Below are 20,206 nucleotides of genomic sequence, written 5' to 3'. Positions count from 1 at the left end.
TTTTTATTGAACATTTGAAGAACTAGCAAAAAAACCAAACTCTTGTAGAGGACATAAAGTCAGAGATAGAAAAGACAAGGAGCAGGTGTATCTAGTACAGGTAGGGTTGCCAACTCCCTGAAAAATAAATAAGGGACACCTCGTGGCCAGGGCCGGGCGACCCAGTTGTCTTCACCCTTCCCAGTGTGGTGAATTTTCTAGCTCTTTTTTTGTGTGTGAAATTATTTTTTTAACCCTTTGACTTGAATTTGATTTAAGTAGATGCATATTCTATTCTTTGTGATATGAACACATGTGAAACAAATGATCATTTAGCCATTTATTTTTAGCTCAAAATGACAACATTAACACAGTAAAACAGGTCTCCTTCTTAAACAGAAGCCTGTCATGCTTAACTTTTGAGAATATAAGTAAATCTTTCTTTAAAAGAACTCTGTCCTGCTTAACTTAAAATAATAGAAAACAATAGAAAGAAAAACATTCTTGTAACAGTGCATATTTAGTGCATTTAGTACAATTGGCTTCAGCTGAGGTATTATTTCAGCTTTTCTAATGCTAATCAGCTGCTCCTGTTTGTAAACCCGCTTGTTCCCATGATTACGCATCATAACTCATCATCATTATTCATCTATGTATTACTTTTATGTATTAGTCATCTATTTGTTGTAATCATCTATCCTTGCAGTTGTTTATTACACAAAATAAATTATATTATCACACTTCTGGCCACATAGCGCTGATATTCACTGCACATGCCCATATTAACTTTTTCCAGCCAGGTGTTTTCCTTTTCCCATTCTTCCCTTTGTCTGAGGGGAACAAACATTGCTGCTCTAATGCTGGGCTCACACTGTGCGGTTTTAGGCCCATTTTGAGCCGATTTTTGAGTGATCGGACCGATTTTGGCCTTCATCGTGCATCGTGTAGTATACGTGGGGTAACGAGAAGTGATTAACACCTCACGACCAGCTCCCGATCATCAATCGCTCGTGAGGGTCTCACCGCAGCTGCTCACACTGCTCACGCGCAAACATGTAAACGTCGGTGAAAAAGACGGAGCAGCACGGCAGTGCAGCGTGTGATCTGGACACAAGCGATGGAGGCACAACTTGTAGAACTTTGGAAAGCTCATCCGAGCCTTTTCGATGTGGCATCACAAAATTATCACGACCACAACAACCGTGAAAACAGTTGGATTTACACTGCTGCTCAATCACAGCTGCCTGATGAGTGTTTTTCATTAGCAATTTAGCAAAGTTGATGGTAGTGGTGTGTGTGTCTGTGTGAGTGTAAGACGGAGAGAGAGAGCGCGACAGATTTTCTGTTATAACCTTCATTTTATGGAGGCACAGTGTGAGCACTTAGGTCAGGCATCAGAGCATCGGGTGGTATAGTGTGAGACCTGCATCGTGACCTACCAACTTCTAACCCCTGCGAGTCAATCGTGCAGTTTGAGCAGGAGCTGAATAACGTGACTGAAAAAATCGCACAGTGTCTGCCCAGCTTTAGGTCTACTGTCGTCCGAGACTTGCACCGCAGTGTCGGCGTTTGTTTCCCTGTTGGCCATGCTTCTTGTTGTGGTCATCTGTTGTCTTCCGGTATTTTCTCCGTAAGCGACCTTTCCTCGACCAATGAGATGAGCGGTAATCTGAATTGTCATACTCGAATTGTCATAAGTGTGCTGTCAGCTCATTGGTCACAAAGCAGGAGAGGGGCTGAGAATTATGTTTTCAAACAAAGCGTTAATTCCATTAAAAGTTATAGACTACTTTTGATTCTCACTGTATTACGGGACAAAGTGCGTCCCTTATTAGCTCAATACGGGACGTGTACTTTTGTTTCGAAATACGGGACGATTCCGTATTTTAAGGGACGGTTGGCAACCCTAAGTACAGGTAGAGCTGCTGCAAAAACCCACAGAGCTCAGCAGCCAGCGCAACAAATTCTGGATCCTTTGCTTTTAGTTAGCAGTTAGCATTAGCAGCGTATCCTGCATCCGATGTGAAAGGACTTTTATGCTGCGCACTGTGACTCACAGCAATGGTCCTGGGTCAGCCCTGACTTTGTGTTAAACTAATCCTAAAGTAATAATGTTATTTCTAACCACTGATATACCACAACTTTATCCTTTCAACAGCTACTGAAAGTTAGGGGACCTAGCTGCTATCAGATATTTATATAGCGATCCTCCAGCTTCAAACGGTATCACCCTTCAAGGACCTGCAGTTCAAAACAGCGCCCCTCCGACAGCCAAACCCATCTGTTCTCTGATTGGATTGTTACATTTGTGATTGACATGACATTGACCAATCAGATGAAGGGAAGAAAAATAGGGTCAAAAATCCGTACTTGTAACTTGCAGGGTTTTTTTTTTCTAAGTCCACACACAAATCTTTTTTACACATACAAATCTTTTTTACACATACAAATCTTTTTTACGCACACACAAATCTTTTTTACGCACACACAAATCTTTTTTACAAGTACAAAATATTTATGACCACATTTTGAGCCCATATTCTTATCCCATTGAGCTGTCATTTCATGAGAGAAGAGGCTAGAAAAGATTTGTAGATGTAAGAGTAAGAACAAAATTCAGTTGGTTTTTGTTAGTTCGTTTTTAACTATAGTTTTTAACTATAGTTAAAAACAAACTAATATTACTGGAGGCTATCAGGATTCAGGCAGTGTGGCCATCGTCTTGTTAAACCGTAATCAGGGTGTGTTGTTTTGCTTGATGGCTGCTAACACTTGTTTGTGGACTGACTGAGGGATTTATGTGAACGATACTGTGTCTGAAAATCAGTGCTACACACAGTGAATCTGAAATGACTTACTGTATACACTGCACCCCAAATATACAGACATGGACAAAGCTGTTGATACCCTTCCACAAATCAGACCACAGTGATCTCCAGTACAATGATCTCTGTATTTCACAATGACTCGTCTGCATTTGCTCACACTTCCTGAGTAACTGTCAAGTGCTCTTTTGAGGGACAGTGTCTCCACACTGCAATTCTCAGATCCCGGCTCGTGGAGGGCCATTTAAGAATAGTCCAGTGTTTATTTCTCAGCCTTTCTTGAGTGCTGTTAGCTTTTTTGGTTTTGGACCATTATCCCATTGCAGTATTTTTCACCTTGGTAGCCTTGGCCGTTCATTGTGCCCTGCACAGGTTCACTGTGCCAGATGCCCCAAACCCACCACCCCCAGCCCTTTCAACAGTGAGGTGTTATTTTCTTTTAAAGCATCATTTTTCCACCTGTAAACATAGAACTGATCTGAGTGGCCAAAAAGCTCCAGTTTTGTGTCATCAGTCCAAAGGACTTTGGGGCTTGTCAACATGCATTTTGCTCTTGTGTCTTTTCTGTCAGTAGTGGAGACCAAGTGTAGTTTAAAATGTGATGGATGGTGTGATCAGAAATGACGTATGTTGACCTTGGAGTTCAGCTTGAATGGTTTTGGATGGTTTCTTTCCATTTCCACATCATAGGAGGTTGACTGCAGTCCCATGAACCTTATATTTGTAAGAATAACATAATAGCCTTTACCATTTTAATGTAGATGCTTCTTTCTGAGCTCTGCAGACAGCTCTCTGTTGCTTTCTCGAGTCAGTGTTCTGGCCAAACATTTAAAAGAATCAGAGAAGATCATCAGGCATTTGAAGTTGCACAGAGGTCACGCTGCTGATCTTTTCGGTAAGGTAGTTGAAGATTCCTTCCAAATCTGCTGCTAGTAGAAAACTATGGTGCATGCGGTTCTAGCCATTCCCCTTTCGAGGGGGTAGGGACAAATAAGTAAATAGTTCAGCCTACTCCTTTTCAAACAAATAATGGAATGATATTTTGTAATGATTGTGAAGGCACATGTTTGAAATGTTTGAAATAAAAATGAACTGAACTGAACTGAACTTTCCCATATTTAATCACAGTAATTGGAGTATCCACAGATGCTTCAACTGCAAATTTTAGTAAAATATTTCAGGTTGTTTCAGGCCATCGCTGTGTGAAGGGCTCTGTGTGATAGTGGAATAAGAGCAAACACTGATTGATTTTATTTATTTTTTGCTTTTAAATGTCGCGATTCAGAGTAGAGGCATTTCCCAGGCACTAAAAATAAATATTGGATAAATGAAGGCTTCTGTATGCACCTCTGACAGTTTCTTTATAGTAAATGGAGGAATGTCATTTGATTTGTAAAGGCTTAGCTTTGTAAACTGTACAGCATTTTTAATCTGTAAAAAATTTATAACTATTCACTTTGAAATAAATCCACTTGGACTGCTTCCAGCAGTGCACTCTCGCTAGAATCTCAACCTATAATCAGCTCTGTCAGTGTGACTAAAATGTAGGCTTTAAGAATCTATAGCCAGAGTTTATGACCACACTGAGAAAATCGATCTCTGTTTCTACTATATTAACCTTGTTAACAGTTATTTAGACATCATCCAGGGTTCCATTTTTGTGCTATAAATAACATTTCCGTGGCAAAGCTTTGCAAAATGCTTCAAAATATGGTATTTCTGTTAAGGCTGTCAGTTGAGCTCAGTTTTGTTTCCGTTTCCCTGAAGTTAAACTCTACCTGGGTTTCATAGTGTTGTGTAATTTCAAGTGTGAGCAGCAGGGTTCTCTGGGAAATGCCAAACACCGCATGTGGATGACATGTGCTGGAACCATAAATGTCTGAGTCTTTTTAATGTCTGTCTTTACCGTCTTTATTCTTCTTCTCTATAGACATGACCTATTTTTTATGAATATTCAACATTTCAAAGATATATTTTCAAAAGTACCTCCCCTGTGATGTAGAGGAGGCCTTTTTTTAATCTGTCTTTATTCTTTCTGTGTCTTCCTTGTAGTAAGCATGTTTCTCAACACCCTGACGCCCAAGTTCTACGTGGCCCTGACAGGTACTTCCTCCCTCATATCAGGACTCATATTGGTAAGATGTGCTTCATTCTTTATATTTGTTGATTGTTGAAGCTGATACTGGTTTAAATTTATTATAAATAAAGCAGTAATTTTTATTTGCAAAGTGTGAATGTTTAAGTTGGCTGCCCTGTTTATACTTAAGCATACAAATATCAAATATAAATGGTGTTGAAACCTCCTGCTGTTAAATGGATCTATTTTTTTTTAAAGCAAAAATCACATCCTTGATGAATCTAACTTAATCACTGTGTGCTTTTACTTGACATTCTCTTCCATGTTAAAAGGAGAAAATTAATTTTCAGAGGTGGCCCCCTGGTGATTTTGAGCCTGGGATATAATTTGTTAGGGCTTTAATCACACATTCACAGGTCATATAAAGCTGAAATGAAAGGATATCAAACCTCATTTGGTCCTCCATGAGATTATCTCCCTGCACTATCAGTGTTTATTCTGCTGCCTGGTGCATCAGAATGCAACACACTGAATGTTTTTGTGCTTTTTAAATTACCGAGAACACGTGCTGGGTTGTTTTGTTTGGGATGTGGAAAAAGATAAGAATAGAACTCTCTATTGCTGTGCATTAAACAAAAGACGCTCCAAGTATTTCATTTCTTTTTCAGGTTCTTCACAGAGACGGCAAACTGTGTAACAGTGGTTGGTGCGCAGTTTAAAATAGCCCCTCTCTTAATTAACTCACTCTCTCTTCCCCTGCGGGCGATTGGCCAGTGTGCGTAGGCTGCTTGGAAATGGTGTTGAGCTCTGCACATGCTCTGTGAAATTATTTAGAAATGTGGACGCCAGTTGGTTTCATCGAAGCAATAGTGTTCGTTTCTCTGTAAGTGGGAGAGATGTTCCAATTTGCTCGTTTTCCAAGATTCCTGTAGGAGCCCCATCAAAATTTGTCATTTCCTCCTTCAAGCAGAAGCTCCACAGTACATCAGCTTTAGCAGTCGGCAGTCTGTACAACTCGTAAAATAATCACGTTTAGATATCAATACTGGAGTCCTTCTAGAAGCAAATCTCACCATATGGAAATGCCTTCAGGCACTTGTTTGAGTTATTTTGAATGATCTAAACTGAGTTGGTCGTTAGTCACTGGAACACAACTGTGTGTACAGAATCACTACTCAAGTTAAATTTAAATTTTCCAATCGATGTTATTTTTTTTAAATTTATTTTATTATTGAGTTCCATGTTTTGTCTGCTAAATTCCATCCAATCAAAGAGCAGGTTTCACTGATTGGATCCTCTCCTTTGGCCTAAGGTGGTAATTGGTGAAGTATACCGGGGCCTCTGTGGCACAAGCTTGACTCCCATTGATACAGTGTTAATCAGCCCACACTCAGATTACTGTAATAAAGATGTGTTAAAACAGATGGAGAATAGCGACTATTTAAGCTAGCTGCTGGAGGTCTCAGCTTTACTAGCTAGTAATTGTCTTTACTTTGTTCTGATTAAAAATCGTGTGGCTGGCATTGAAAGTAGATTTACTCCCATTTTAAGCAGGTTAAAGAGAGAATTATTTTAAGAGGTGCTAATTTAAGAAGAATGTGAACAAAAAATGTGAACACTTGAATGTATCATCTTCATTGAATGAGCAGTTAAGTGAATGAGTTTCTTTCTGTCTTTCTTTCTTTCTTTCAGATCTTCGAGTGGTGGTATTTCAGAAAATATGGGACCTCCTTCATAGAGCAGGTGTCTGTGAGCCACCTGCGCCCCCTGCTGGGAGGAGTGGACAGCAGCTCTCCCAGTAACTCAAACGCCAGTAATGGGGAGGCTGACTCCAGTCGGCAAAGTGTGTCTGGTAAGAGCTACATTTGTGATCTGCTTATAGAAAAAGATTGCAAAAAGGTGACTGGGTCTCCCACCGAAAGAGCGGGGTGGAGGAGAGGGATGCCTGGATGCATCTGCTTAGACTGCTGCTCCACTAACCTGGAAAAACAGCAGAAAATGGATTTGTTTGTAGATGCATTAAGATCTGGAAAAATACAATTCTTTAAATAAATGTACTGTTAGAACTGTAAGCAGTACAAGGCAGTCTAAGAAATTAAAGCTTGTCTAGAAGCATCTTCCACAGCCAGAGTGAGCTGTGTGAGCATCTTGACTTCTCCATTAGTGATGCTTTGATCTTGGTTAATCTGTTGAATGTATATTTGCTCGTCTGTGAAGTCTTTCATTTCAAAAGAGGAAAATGTCTCTGCTGAATAATTCCCTTGGTTCCTTTGCCAGTGATAAGGGAAAACGTTTATGCTACATAAGCATATACATAATGCAGCATGAGTCCCAGCCTGCTTTAGTCCAGACAGCCTCTGTCTATTAAAGAATCAGAACCAAATACGAGTTGCAGTGACAGTTTGGTTAAATGAGCTCACCCAGTCAGTTTAACGGCGTGTTTTCGAGCGTTCGGTCATTGAACTCTTTGTGGAGACGTGATGCAGCCGCTTTTGTTTTCAGCCAAACAACTTTGAGTGAAATAGGATTATGTGTGCTCAAGTGTACTAATCCTCCGTTTGCTGGCTAATAATCTGCTCTGTGAAAATCGCTCAGCTCAATTCAGAGATGGATGTCGCAGCTTAATATTTGTCTTTGTCACAGATGGGTTTTCAGTGAAGACCCGTGATTGATTAGTCATGGTTCTGGAATTGAATGTGGCAAAGCGTGAATTTTGTGCGCGTAGTATTGATTTATTTCTAATTTGACTTTGAAATTCGGTTTTATTGTCAGTGAGAGGCTTTTGTTTGTTTAGGCAGGACAGTTTGTTATTCAGTTAGTACAAAAATCAGTGAATAAACACATAAGAAATAATTTTCTCTGTTTAAGTCGTTAGTAATAGAATATGAGTTTTGCGATGTGTGTTGGGTTTTCATGGATATTTTATGCATCTTCTTTAAAAAAAGGCAATCAAATAATTTAAGTGAGCTCCTTATTCTGATTTCCAGCTTAATTTATTTTATTCTTAAACTCTACAAGAGGAGCTTTGCATAACTCAAAATTCAAAATAATCTGTATTTATCTTCTGCTGGGCCTTGGTGCAGGTCATCCACTATGTGAAAGAAGACATTTTCTCTTTACTTTTTAAGCGTTTGTGCTTGAGATGACCATGTTAGTGATATCTCCTCTCATATCTTGACATCATAAAGATCCAAAAGTAGGCAGAAGCAGTCAGTCTGCAGTCTGAGCTTTAGGCTTCCAGGGATTACTGCACATTTGAAACTTTTGCTCTCATAATTTTCTCAAAACTGAATCCTGAGTGACACAGTGAGGGGACGTCTCAGCTCACGCAGAGCTCTTTTAGTTGGTTGAGCAGCACTTGTCATGTTGATGTTTGATATCAGCGCACTGTAAGCCACACATCTTATTGGTGCATACATATTATAAAAACCCATATAGTTAAGCCCTGTACCAACATCGATGTGTTCAGTGCCATCAGCTCAAACACAGGCTTGCCAGCAGTGTAGGTTTGTGCAGGAACCTGTTTGGTCACTGAGGAGTTAGAAGGCCTTTCCTCTGTCAGCCATGCTCTCACATAGATCCACGTGCCAGTCATGGAGCTGCAGGGTAGAGATGGCAGAATGCGCAGGCGAACCCTTTGAAGTGTGCCGAGTAAGCTCAGTGCCAACTTTGCCCTTGACGCTCATCACTACTGTTGTGCTCTTTGTGTCTCCCTTCTGCAGAATGTAAAGTATGGAGAAATCCACTGAATTTATTCCGCGGAGCCGAATATAACCGGTGAGTGACAACAGCAAAGCAACCTGCATCTGAAGTCCAGCTCACTTGGAGTCAGTTTTCCTCTGACTTTTCCATCGTTCTTTCTCATCTGTGTCTTCTCTTGTTTGCTTTTCCAGTCTTTCAGGTCTTTCTCGTGTCAACTTTCCTGCCTCTTGAGTGTCATCAGATTTGTTTTGGTCTTTATTTTCTCTCTTGTGCCTTTGTGTGATTTTATTTTTATGTCTTTCCCCCTACTGATTTGTCTGTCTCTATTATGTGCCATTCTTCTTTTGTTATCTTTTTGATGTCTTTGCCTGTGTTCCTTCTGTTGAGTCATCCCCCACTTTTTGATTCCTCATGTTGTAATTATCCAGTTTTTCTCTTCAGCTGTAAACCCGCCAATCAGAATTGTTTTCTGTTTGAGCTTTAGCAGAGACGCGTCATTCATTTTCTGTGTTTTGTCAAAAATGTGCCAGTCAGTAGCTTATTATTAAAGCGTGTCGTTCTGTCTGTGCTGGTGTCCAGGTATACTTGGGTAACAGGTCGAGAGCCGCTGACATATTATGACATGAACCTGTCAGCACAAGATCATCAAACCTTCTTCACCTGTGACTCAGACCACCTCCGGCCTGCTGATGCCAGTAAGCAAACACACATTCATACATATGCTGTGTTTATAACCATGTGATTTGATTTAAGTGCGGAGGGCGTAATGTGACCCCTTTGACATATTAATATGTTAATGTGTTTCTCTGTGTGGTGGCAGTCATGCAGAAGGCGTGGAGAGAAAGGAACCCACAGGCTCGCATCTCTGCAGCACATGAAGCTCTGGAGCTTGAAGAGTGAGTTTAAAATTATGTCATGGGTTGAAGGTATTAATAAAAGCAAATTCTAATAATCCTAAAGAGAGTCTAGCTACTCTGCAGCCCTCTTGGTAGATATTAAGGCAGTTTTCTGAGATCCATGTCTGAATGAATTTGGAGAGAGCCATGGTCTGTATATCAGTAGTCATTAAAAAAGAACAAAACAAGAATGGCACACAGTATAGACTGATAAAGGCAAACCACTAGAAATAAAACTAAATCATACAAGACAGAAGAGGGAAAATAAAGACTAAAACAAAACTAATGTGTAGAATTACTCGTAAAATCTAATAAGTCGCTCAAAAAGGGGTTTTTTTCTCCACAAGTTGTATTTCTACTGTGGATGCACACAGTTTAAGAACATTATATTTTTTTAACAACTCAGTATTGATTCCAGAAATTATAAGTATGTTAATCTCATCCACACAGAGCACTGAAAACAGGATACGGTCTAGCAAAGAAAGCAGCAACCTACATTTTACCACAATCAGCACCATGAAACTGAATCTCTCATTAACCTTGACTTTACAACTGCAACAACAGGATTGGTTCAACAGCCCGATCTCCCCTGATTTGACTGTTGGTCCGCTCTCTTTCGATTTAGTTTATGATCCTTCTGGAAATTCATTTTATGTCCGTGGACAGTGTTAAATAAATACAACCACAACAAAGAAGAAATCAGTTAGAGACATTACATACATTTAACAACAAAGCAGCAGGGGAAGGGTATCTTTAGCACTGCAGTGCTCTGCTGCTCTGTTGGAAATGTATCAGGCCATCCTTGGAACATATGACAAGACTTTGACAAATTCAGTTTCATTCCTTCAGAAGGCTTTTTGATATTTTACCTATATTTGTCAGAGCTAGAAATTTAGTCAAAAGAATTTTCCAAATTAAATCTCTTATCATCAAATTGAGTTTGGTCAATTTGACCAGCTGTATTTAACTGGTGCTTTTCTGATGGTTGTTCCAAACATATGTTGTGCACATACCAGATGAAATCAAAGGAACCTTTATATAAAAAATAATAACAAATGAGCAGACCATAAGTACTACATCTGATTTGAGTTTGGCCAGTCTTCTCTTCAGCAGTGTGTCTTGGGGCACCACTGTGATGCTTCCAGCGCGGCTGCTATTTATACATCTCTCCCTGGAAGTTTCACTGTGACCACTTTCAGTCAAGCATCTGTGTTGGATTCTGGATCTCCGCCCAGAATTGTGACCCTTTAATTTGAATTTCAGTTTGGGGAAGAGGATGAAGGTGCAGGGAGGAAGTAGAAGGATTATGAGTAGCAATAGTGTTGGTGTGCACACAATGGCCTGCGAGCTCAAACCATGAAATGTCGGTAAAAATACATTTTTATTTTTTATTTTTCTAACTTGTAATCACTGATAATGGCTTCATGCTGACTCCAGTTAGGAAGCTGAAAATCAAAACTAAGAGCTGATCGTATCTTTTAATATTTAGTATTTACATAATCCCATCTAGATGCTGTACAACCAAATATGCTTTTGCAAAACTAATACTATGAACTTCTACCAAAAAAGTAGCTCACAAACATGAATCAGACCCCAAGTCCCAAACACTACTGTTGCTTTTAGGTCCACACACATCAGTTTGTAATAAATTGGAAAACTGTAAACTGCAGGTTTTGTTTGTGTCAAGGGCGGATCTGAAGCTTCTCATCACAGACTGGCCTTCCGGGTGCTTCCATCATTCAGAGGAAGGCAGCTTTAGTTCTTTTCATGAAATTCAGGTTTATTTTTAGGAGCATTTGTGACAACCAAGACAGTGCAGAGGAACTGTGTCAGCACTACATGTTGCTCCCAGCTTGTATCAAGGCCGTGACTGCAGGTTGACTCAGAGGAAAACTTCTTTGATCAGTGATCTGTCAGACGCTGCTGACAAGCACACAAGGCTCAGGAGCATTTTTATGTCTCAAAGAAGCTGCGCTTTGTCGGCAAACGAGGAACCCCGCTGAGAGGCGGTAAATGAATTAATGAGTGTATAAGAGGCTATGCAGCAGGTTAGTTATTACTCCCTGACTTCTTCTCATCCCCATCTACAGCTGTGCAACAGCGTACATCTTGCTGGCAGAGGAGGAGGCCACCACCATCATGGAGGCTGAGCGGTTATTTAAACAGGCGCTAAAAGCTGGAGAGGGCTGCTACCGCCGCAGCCAACAGCTCCAACATCATGGTACACAATATGAAGCCCAGCACAGTGAGTGTAATCCATGCTTTAACACTTTTCCTAAGCCAGTAATAATCAAGCGACAGTATGAATGGTAGTCCTGGTCCATCTCAGCCTCTGTTGCATTTTAATAAAAAGGACGGTAAGCGTGATCTGATTGAGCTAAGTTCTGTTTTTGCAGGAAGGGACACCAATGTGTTGGTGTATATAAAGAGGAGGCTGGCCATGTGCTCCAGAAAGCTCGGCCGAACAAGAGAAGCAGTTAAAATGATGAGAGATGTAAGTACACAACCTGCCAGAAGAAAACCCACACAAACCGAAACACACACAGTGTTGTGCATTCATTTCTGAATGGGTTCAGTATAAACAGTCACAGAGTATTTTGAGGTAATACAGTGATGACCCAAAGCTCATGTCTGCTGATTGTGCATGTGTCTCCCCCTGTCTGGTATTACATGTAACAACAGTTGTGTGTTTTCCAGTTAATGAAGGAGTTCCCTCTCCTCAGTATGTTCAACATCCACGAAAACCTGCTGGAGTCGCTACTAGAGCTCCAGAACTACGCCGACGTCCAGGCCGTTCTGGCCAAGTATGACGGTGAGCGACACTCAGCCACCTGTGAGCAGCTCAGTAACTGTACTAACAAAGCTGTATTTAGTTACTTGAAGGTAGCCGAGTACAGACGCCACATTCCCTGTCGAGTGTTTGTTGTTCCTCAAGCAGCCCGAGTTATTTTAACAACTAAAATGCCAGAGCGGGGCCATTTCTGACCACATATCTTATACAGCAGGGCCGAATCCATACAGGCGAAAATGTAATTATTATTTGCAAGTAAAAATTGCATCTGTTAAGATGTATTCTGTAAAGCAGGTGTTACACCATCTACAGGCATTTGGCCAGGTGTTGTTTATAAGATCATTTTTCTGCCTTCGTTAGAGCACAGACGCACACAGGAAGTATGCATGGGGTTATCTGAGGATGCCCAGCATGTTCTGAAACTACATTTTTACTCCTGTCTATAGATATTTATATGACACAACTGGAAAAAGAGAGCAAATCACACTTAGAGAAAGTTTAAGATATGATAACAAAACACAGGTGAAACCCAAACTCATTAAGTTCATTCACAACCCCCTGTGGGCATCTGCAGTATTCTTAAATACAGGCCTCCCCTCGAACTGTTACCTGTAATTCCAAACTTTTACCACATTCATTAAACTCCACCCTGTCCTTTCTGTCTCTGTCTGTCTTTTTGTCTCCTCCACAGATATTAGCTTACCTAAATCTGCAACAATATGCTACACAGCAGCCTTGCTCAAAGCCAGGGCGGTATCGGACAAGTGAGTATTGCTTTTCATCACATACAGTTCTTCAGGGATCTGACATTCCTGTACTGCTATTTAGTTTAAGATAGGGTTGAAAATGGCTCCAGGGAGGTGCTCAGTATCAATGAGAGAATAGCGATGATGTAGAAAGAGTGAGACACCCCAAGGTTTGAGCGCTGTTACTGTGACAAGTGAGTTTTCTGCCTGATTGTTCAGGGTGTGGCATGTATAATAAATGCTGCAGCTGCTTAAATTTAGTTTGTTTTTAACACTTCGTAAAATGTTGGTTCTTGCTTGTTACTATATCTATTCATGAGAGGTATGGATCAAAGTAACCTCATGATGTAGAATCACGACTGTCTGCGTGCACGTGCAGGTTCTCTCCAGAGGCCGCATCCAGGAGAGGGCTGAGCACAGCAGAGATGAACGCAGTAGAAGCCATCCACAGAGCGGTCGAGTTCAATCCTCATGTCCCCAAAGTGAGTTGAGATTACCACACACACACTTGCACGCAGATTGTTTGTGTTAAACAGAGATGTGTCGATAAGAAAGATGTAAATATGCCAGCTCATAGCAGAACTGCTCATTTACACGTGTAGCCCCTGTGTGAGTCACACAAAACAACATTCAGCATAAAAAACGAAAGAACCAAATTCAAGCAATACATAATGAGAAGTTAAGCTTGGTGGGATGAATCTTAAAGTGGGATATGTTGAGCATATCTTCTCTTCCAGGATTGACTTCCTTTACTGACAGTTTGTCCAAATGTAGTTCACCTATGAGGCACTTCTGGTGGGTGCTGTGATCTCTTTGCTACTGCCAGTGCTTTAATTTATACATTCACTTAAAAGAGGTGGACAGACACACACACACACACACACACACACACACACACACACACACACACACACACACACACACACACACACACACACACACACGTAGGAAAATATTTAGTATACACATCCAGAAATGCATACACTATTATATATTGTACATATATTTATTAGTTTCAGGTTGGCCATTCTTGTATTTTGCTCGTTTGTGTTGTTGTGTTTGCACATCTCTGTTGCTTGTGGGGCTCGCACACAAGAATTTCACTCGCATGTGCTGTGCCAGTGTGCCTGCACATGTGATGTGACAATAAAAGTGATTTGATTTGATTTGGACCAAGTCCATGTAAAACGTTGTTCCTTGTGTTATGTTATAACTGGGGGAAAAAATAAATAAATGTGCATGTAAAGTGATCCCAGGTCATAAATGAGGATCCAGTGCTGTAAACACACAGCAAACACAAGCTAGTAGCAACCCCCGTCTCAGAATGATGTTGGAGCAGGAAGTATGCTGGCCCCAGTCAAACAGCTTGGTGTTCACACTTGGTGCATTGAATTGTAATAATGTAACTGTGTCATGCTTTGTTGTGGGCTGAATGTGAGTATTGAACTTTATTCATGGATATGCTGAGATACTTTTAATTCATTTCCTTTCTCATTCAGATGTCTTCTTTGTTCTCTCTCCTTGTCTTCCTTTGTTCCTCTCTCCTCCTGCTCCTTGTTCCCATCAGTACCTGCTTGAGATGAAGAGCCTGATTCTTCCTCCAGAACACATTCTGAAAAGAGGCGACAGCGAGGCCATTGCCTACGCCTTCTTCCACCTACAGCACTGGAAAAGGGTGGAGGGGGCACTCAACCTTCTGCACTGCACCTGGGAGGGCAGTAAGTACATGCTAACACACAAATACTGTAAACTGACAGTATTAAAATTTTAGTGGTGATTATTTCTGAACACGAATGATTCTGGAGCTCGTTGTTAATTATTAATTGTTCGTGTTTTTGTGTGTTTGTAGCTTTCAGAATGATCCCATATCCTCTGGAGAAGGGTCACCTGTTCTATCCTTACCCCATCTGTACAGAGACGGCAGACAGAGAGCTGCTACCCAGTAAGAGACGCTCTGACATGCACGCGCACACTGTGCAATGCAGTCAGGGCAAAAAATATTATATTATATATATTTTTTAGGGAACTTGTTGTAAATTTCTGTGTTTAAATCCCTTTAATTAATTTTGGGAGTTTGTAAACTTTGAAGAAAAAAATGCTTCATGTCAAACATCTGTGCTGAAAAAGCTGTTTTGTTTTTTTAAAGTTACACTTTAATTTGAGAATTTGGCTCACAGAGTGTGTGTGTGTGTGTGTGTGTGTGTGTGTGTGTGTGTGTGTGTGTGTGTGTGTGTGTGTGTGTGTGTGTGTGTGTGTGTGTGTGTGTGTGTGTGTGTGTGTGGGAGGTTGATTGTGAGTGTTGTCTTGATGTCTGCCCAGAAGCTTGTCTGTCTTCACTCACAAACCCTTCATTGATTGAGCTGGCCTACAGCCACGAGAAGCAGCACAGTGGTCTGTCTGTGTCTCTGAAAAGACATGCATGTTTATTTCAGCTAATTAAAATTGAACATAAATAAGAAATTAAATTGTGAATCAATGTGCCAAACATGACAGCATGCTATGTGTTAGACTTTGTGAGATGTTTGACCTTGTTAAACTTCCTCAACAGAAAAGGTTGCCTTCGTTGTTTTTCTTTAGAATACCTGCCCTCAAATTTGCCATCTTGTTGATAGTTACCCAGTAAAAGCCAGAAAGATGAACTTTGCTTTTAGAAAAAATGATTTGGTTGAGAACATCATGGAGAGTTGTGATACCGATTGTAATGTGATGGGAGGACTGTAAGTCTGACTGGTACATGCCCATACTGTCTGCTCCTTTTAAGGGTTCGTAACCACATGTGCACATTTGATATAGCTACATTTCATTTTTAGTGTCAGGGCTGCCACGTCTTGGATAAAGTTGAAGCGTAGGACACTTAATGAGCTCCTTTGAAACTTAAAATAAGCAGCGTTTGGTAGCTTAGTCATGAAGCATCTAGTGCTGAGAACTGACGCGATCCTCGAAGATGCTGGTGGATGTCTACCACAAGAGAGTGTTACTGTTGATTTTGAAAATAAACAAATCAGCCCCCAGTGAAGGTTGTGTTGAGGAGTAAGAGATGTAAATGTCGTACTCTGAACTAATATTGTGTTTCTGTGTGTCCGTCCTGCGTGGAAGCAGTGTTTCACGAGGTGTCGGTCTACCCGAAGAAGGAGCTGCCCTTCTTCATCCTCTTCACAGCTGGTCTCTGCTCCTTCACTGCCATGCTGGCTCTGCTCACACACCAGTTCCCTGAACTTATGGGAGTGTTTGCTAAAGCTGTAAGTGTATACACACACACACACACACACACACACACACACACACACACACACACACACACACACACACACACACACACACACACACACACACAGGGGGAAAAAATGAGGAGAAAACTTGAATTTCACAGATAATGTCCAGATTACTGTGTCCTTCTCTGTGGAGAGTCTTCAGAGAATAACTCGGTGACCTTTGACCTTTTCTCCATAGCTTTATTTTCATTAAAAAAACAAATTACCGGGTGAAATAACATACTGGATGACTTCTGACCTTTTTGCTTGTGCTACCCTCAGCGGCTGCATTCTTTTTGACAGTGAGTTAGACGTGCAGGCTTTTATCACAGATAGAAACATAGAAAGAATCTGTTGAAGTCACACAGTTCAATGGTTAAATGGGTGTCGTGGACCAATGGGGTAAGGACTGTACTGGCTAGAGGAGACAATAAATCCCATGACTGTGTAGTGCTTGGTAGCTTAAGCTAGGACATTATAGCACAATTTATTAGTAGATTATATGAAACTTTAATATGATGTGCAAAATAATAAAAATAAACGTCGTGGACTACACCCTGTGGTTCCTGTTTGGACTCATCCTTGGGTGCTACAGGTATCACAGTGACAGGAAGGGGCAGCAATGGCTGTCAGCCTGCAGCAAAACAGAGTAGAAATCTGAAAGATGTAAAGGTCATGGAGTAAACAAACAGTTTCTGTGCACACAGGCAGTTTGTGTTTTAGCTGTGAGTGAAAAGAGAGCGCTTCAAACCACACTGGAAAAGGTAGCATGACAAATGACTCTTACAGGCTTTTAAACACATGTGGTTTGTAACACACTTCTGGTGTCAGCTCTTGCATGTCCATCAGAGGAAACATGCTTCAGCTCCACCAACAGCTATACATGTGATAACTTCACCATGCTCACATATTATGTGTTATTTGCACATGCTCCTAAAAACAATGTGCATTTTACTGTTCTCTTGGATCTATTTTTAATCACAAACGTGGGAGAATTACTCACAGTTTTGAGCTCTCCTCCACAAGTGTTGTCTTGCAACTAGTTTCAAACACACTGCCAGCAGTTGCCCCATCCATCCATCCATCCATCCAGCTGGAGGAAATGGCCAGGGTGAGGAAGTTCCTCCTGAATGACTCAACTTCTCACCCAACCTCTACAGCTAAACACAGCTACCCTTCAGAGAAAACTCATTTCTGTTATTTCAGTCATTATTCAGAGCTTGTGAGCAACGGTCAGGGCAGAGACATCGATTGACCGGTGAATCGTCAGCTTCGCTTTTAGACAGAGCTCATTCCACCCATGGATTGAGGTGATCCCTGCTACTGTATATCGAGCCAGTATCTCTCAACCTCACCAGACTCCACCAGGGAGGTGAAGTTCAGTGTCCTAGTAGCCAGCCTTAGCACCCTGGAATCAGACTTACTCTGCCCCTCATCTGATTCACATGCTCACCTCATCGGTCTCTTTTATGTGAAAGTATCAACAGGATCCAACTGATAGAAACACCTATAGTAGCCAAACATCTTCCCCCATGTACTTTTTTTCAATTGTTGTTGTTCTGGAGCAACCTTCACACATCCATCTTTTATATGAGCAGCCAGTGGAGGGCGCTGCCCACCCTCTGCCTCCTCCTTTAAGCCTGCAGCTCTGTGCTGCTCCCCTGGAATGTGGGTGAGCTCATCTCTCCACCCTGATGTGACACTATCAGCAGATACCATCTACCTGCTGAGAGGTAGATCATTGCAAGGAACACATTGCATGTATTTATCAGTGAGTCTGAAACCAGGAATAATTACATACCTGCTTATGTTAGTTTAAATCATTTATTGAAATCATAAATAAAAAGTATTTTAAAACGTATGCTGCTCAAACACTAAGACATACCAGATCACAGTAATGCTAATCACAGATGCTGGTGGTTACTGCAGACTTGATGTTTTATGGGGAACCTTGAATGGACAGATGAGGCCTTTCTAACAGTTTTTGGAATGTTTTCCGACTAAAGTTGACTCCAGAAAAACTTAACAGGTGGCTTCCAAGGAGAATACATAGCTACTGGCTACGTTTACTTTTTGATCTCATAGATCGATATTTAAATTCCACATTTGTTCAATGATTCATTTTAATATCTGAATAGATGAAATGATCAGTACATCAACTTGCTTGGGTAAATAAGTCGGGTTCCCACTGTGACTGAATGTAAAAGCAGCACAAGAGCTGCTAAACGTATAAGTCACCAGTGATTCCCTAGACCAATAAAACTTCATGCTAACATGGTGTCTTGGACAGGTCTCTCCCTGCCGCCCACACTGTTCAAACACTACTACACACATTTACTTTGAAGTGCTCTTTGAAGCTAAAATGGAGATGTGAGATCTGATGTGTGAAGCAATCCTCAAACCACCAGCTGCCCAGCTCACACATGCAGGTGGAGTCTCTTTCTGCCCCCCCCCGCCCAAAAAAAAAAACCCCTCTTCGTGACCTTTATCTGACATCTAAGACAGTAGGAACTTCCGTGAGCTGCTCAGGTGGAGCCCCTATCACCCCTCACCTCCTCCTTGCTAGTTGTTGTCAGACTGCCAATCTGAGAATGAGGCCTGAATTGCACTGTACACAGATGGAGGATTCATGCTGCAGAAGTGGAAAGTTTATTTGTTCTCACAGCTGAAAATAAAGGAAAATCCCCCAAACCTTCAGATAATTCAGACACACGGTTATGCAGCCTTTTTCTTATTTGTCAAAGTTTGACCTGCCATCGACAGCTGCTGACCTTTCCCGTCTTTATCAAATGTGGTCCATATTTTAGAAAATTACCTCCATGTTTTGCTCAGCTTGTACTGAAACCCCCAGTTGAAACCAGGAAGTCATCAAGAAAGTGTTTGTTGATGTCACAAGTTAAGGGAGTGCCCCCTGCTGACTGTTAGACAGTACTGCAACATTGAGAAGCAGTGTTCATCTTTTATGTACAGGTGATATACACAGCCACCACCCTATCCTGCCGGCTTAGGCACTCTTTAAAATGTTTTTTGTTTTTTAAATGTCAGTTCAAAGTTTATATTAACCATCCAGATAAATAGCACATTGTCTACAAACCAAATATTAATATAAATTAATTTGGGAGTCTTGCTATCAGTTGTCCATTTATAAACAGCAGTCAGGGAGACATGTTATCAGATAGTATGAACCTGACTCCATCTACACACCACAGCTCTGTGAGGGATGCAGCACCTATGTAAAATTGCTTTTATTAGATAACAAAAAAAGCGCTTAAAGTGGTGGCTCGATACACTGCTGCGTGTCTCCGATACAGTTTTGTTCCATCTGGTAGAATTGGATGCAGTCAGTTCCTGTGGCCACATTGCAGCCAGAATGCAGCGTGGTGTATTTCAGGGAAAAGATGCTGGCTGCCCTGTTAACATTCTGTTTGTGTGACTGTATTTGTCTCTCTTTGTAGTTCCTCAGCACACTGTTTGCTCCTCTGAACTTTATCATGGAGAAGGTGGAAAGCATCCTGCCATCCAGCCTCTGGCACCAGCTCACCCGCATCTGACCCCGACCGACAGAAGGGCCGACCGGACCAGGAATCAGACCCAGGACCAGCACCAAGAGCAGACCTCTATCTGGACAGAAACAGCTGAACTGAAATCCAGAACACTGCAGTGGACTAGACTGACGCGCCTCTGTGCCAAGTTCAAACCAAACCGAGAGCAGATGGGAATCCGAGGAGAGGCGCGAAACAAAAATGCTAAACAACACCCAAAATTGGTTTTGACTTTATTTGATATGTTTGCATTTCTTTGGGTTATCAGTCATTTAAAGCTGTTCTTTTGTTGTACAAAAAGAGATGATCAATTGCCATCATTAAAAAGGTGAAAAGGAAAAAAAATACAATAAAGGACTTTTTGTGTATTGCTGCAAAAATGCAGTGTTTTTACTGG

General features: G+C 41.2%; 1 protein-coding gene across 6 annotated transcripts in view; it reads left to right on the top strand.

The window, feature by feature from the left end:
• LOC308392937 (suppressor of tumorigenicity 7 protein homolog) overlaps positions 1–20,165 on the top strand; it is a 61,712-nt gene extending 41,547 nt beyond the window's left edge. The window contains exons 2-15 of one of the 6 annotated variants that reach the window (XM_080876318.1): positions 4,857–4,939; positions 6,574–6,733; positions 8,604–8,658; positions 9,163–9,278; positions 9,404–9,479; positions 11,570–11,724; positions 11,876–11,973; positions 12,162–12,291; positions 12,962–13,034; positions 13,396–13,498; positions 14,584–14,734; positions 14,866–14,958; positions 16,113–16,255; positions 19,723–20,165. In XM_080876318.1, the coding sequence (XP_080732444.1) occupies positions 4,857–4,939; positions 6,574–6,733; positions 8,604–8,658; positions 9,163–9,278; positions 9,404–9,479; positions 11,570–11,724; positions 11,876–11,973; positions 12,162–12,291; positions 12,962–13,034; positions 13,396–13,498; positions 14,584–14,734; positions 14,866–14,958; positions 16,113–16,255; positions 19,723–19,818 (1,532 nt within the window). In that variant the 3' untranslated portion in view covers positions 19,819–20,165. The remainder of the gene's footprint in view (positions 1–4,856; positions 4,940–6,573; positions 6,734–8,603; positions 8,659–9,162; positions 9,279–9,403; positions 9,480–11,569; positions 11,725–11,875; positions 11,974–12,161; positions 12,292–12,961; positions 13,035–13,395; positions 13,499–14,583; positions 14,735–14,865; positions 14,959–16,112; positions 16,256–19,722) is intronic. The other 5 variants (XM_080876316.1, XM_080876320.1, XM_080876315.1 and 2 more) reach the window with 5 other exon arrangements.
• The last annotated feature ends 41 nt before the right edge of the window (positions 20,166–20,206 follow it).

This window comes from Rhamphochromis sp. 'chilingali', assembly GCF_963969265.1.
Source record: "Rhamphochromis sp. 'chilingali' genome assembly, chromosome: 2".
Classification (NCBI taxonomy): domain Eukaryota; kingdom Metazoa; phylum Chordata; class Actinopteri; order Cichliformes; family Cichlidae; genus Rhamphochromis; species Rhamphochromis sp. 'chilingali'.
This window is presented reverse-complemented; position numbering and strand designations above follow the sequence as displayed.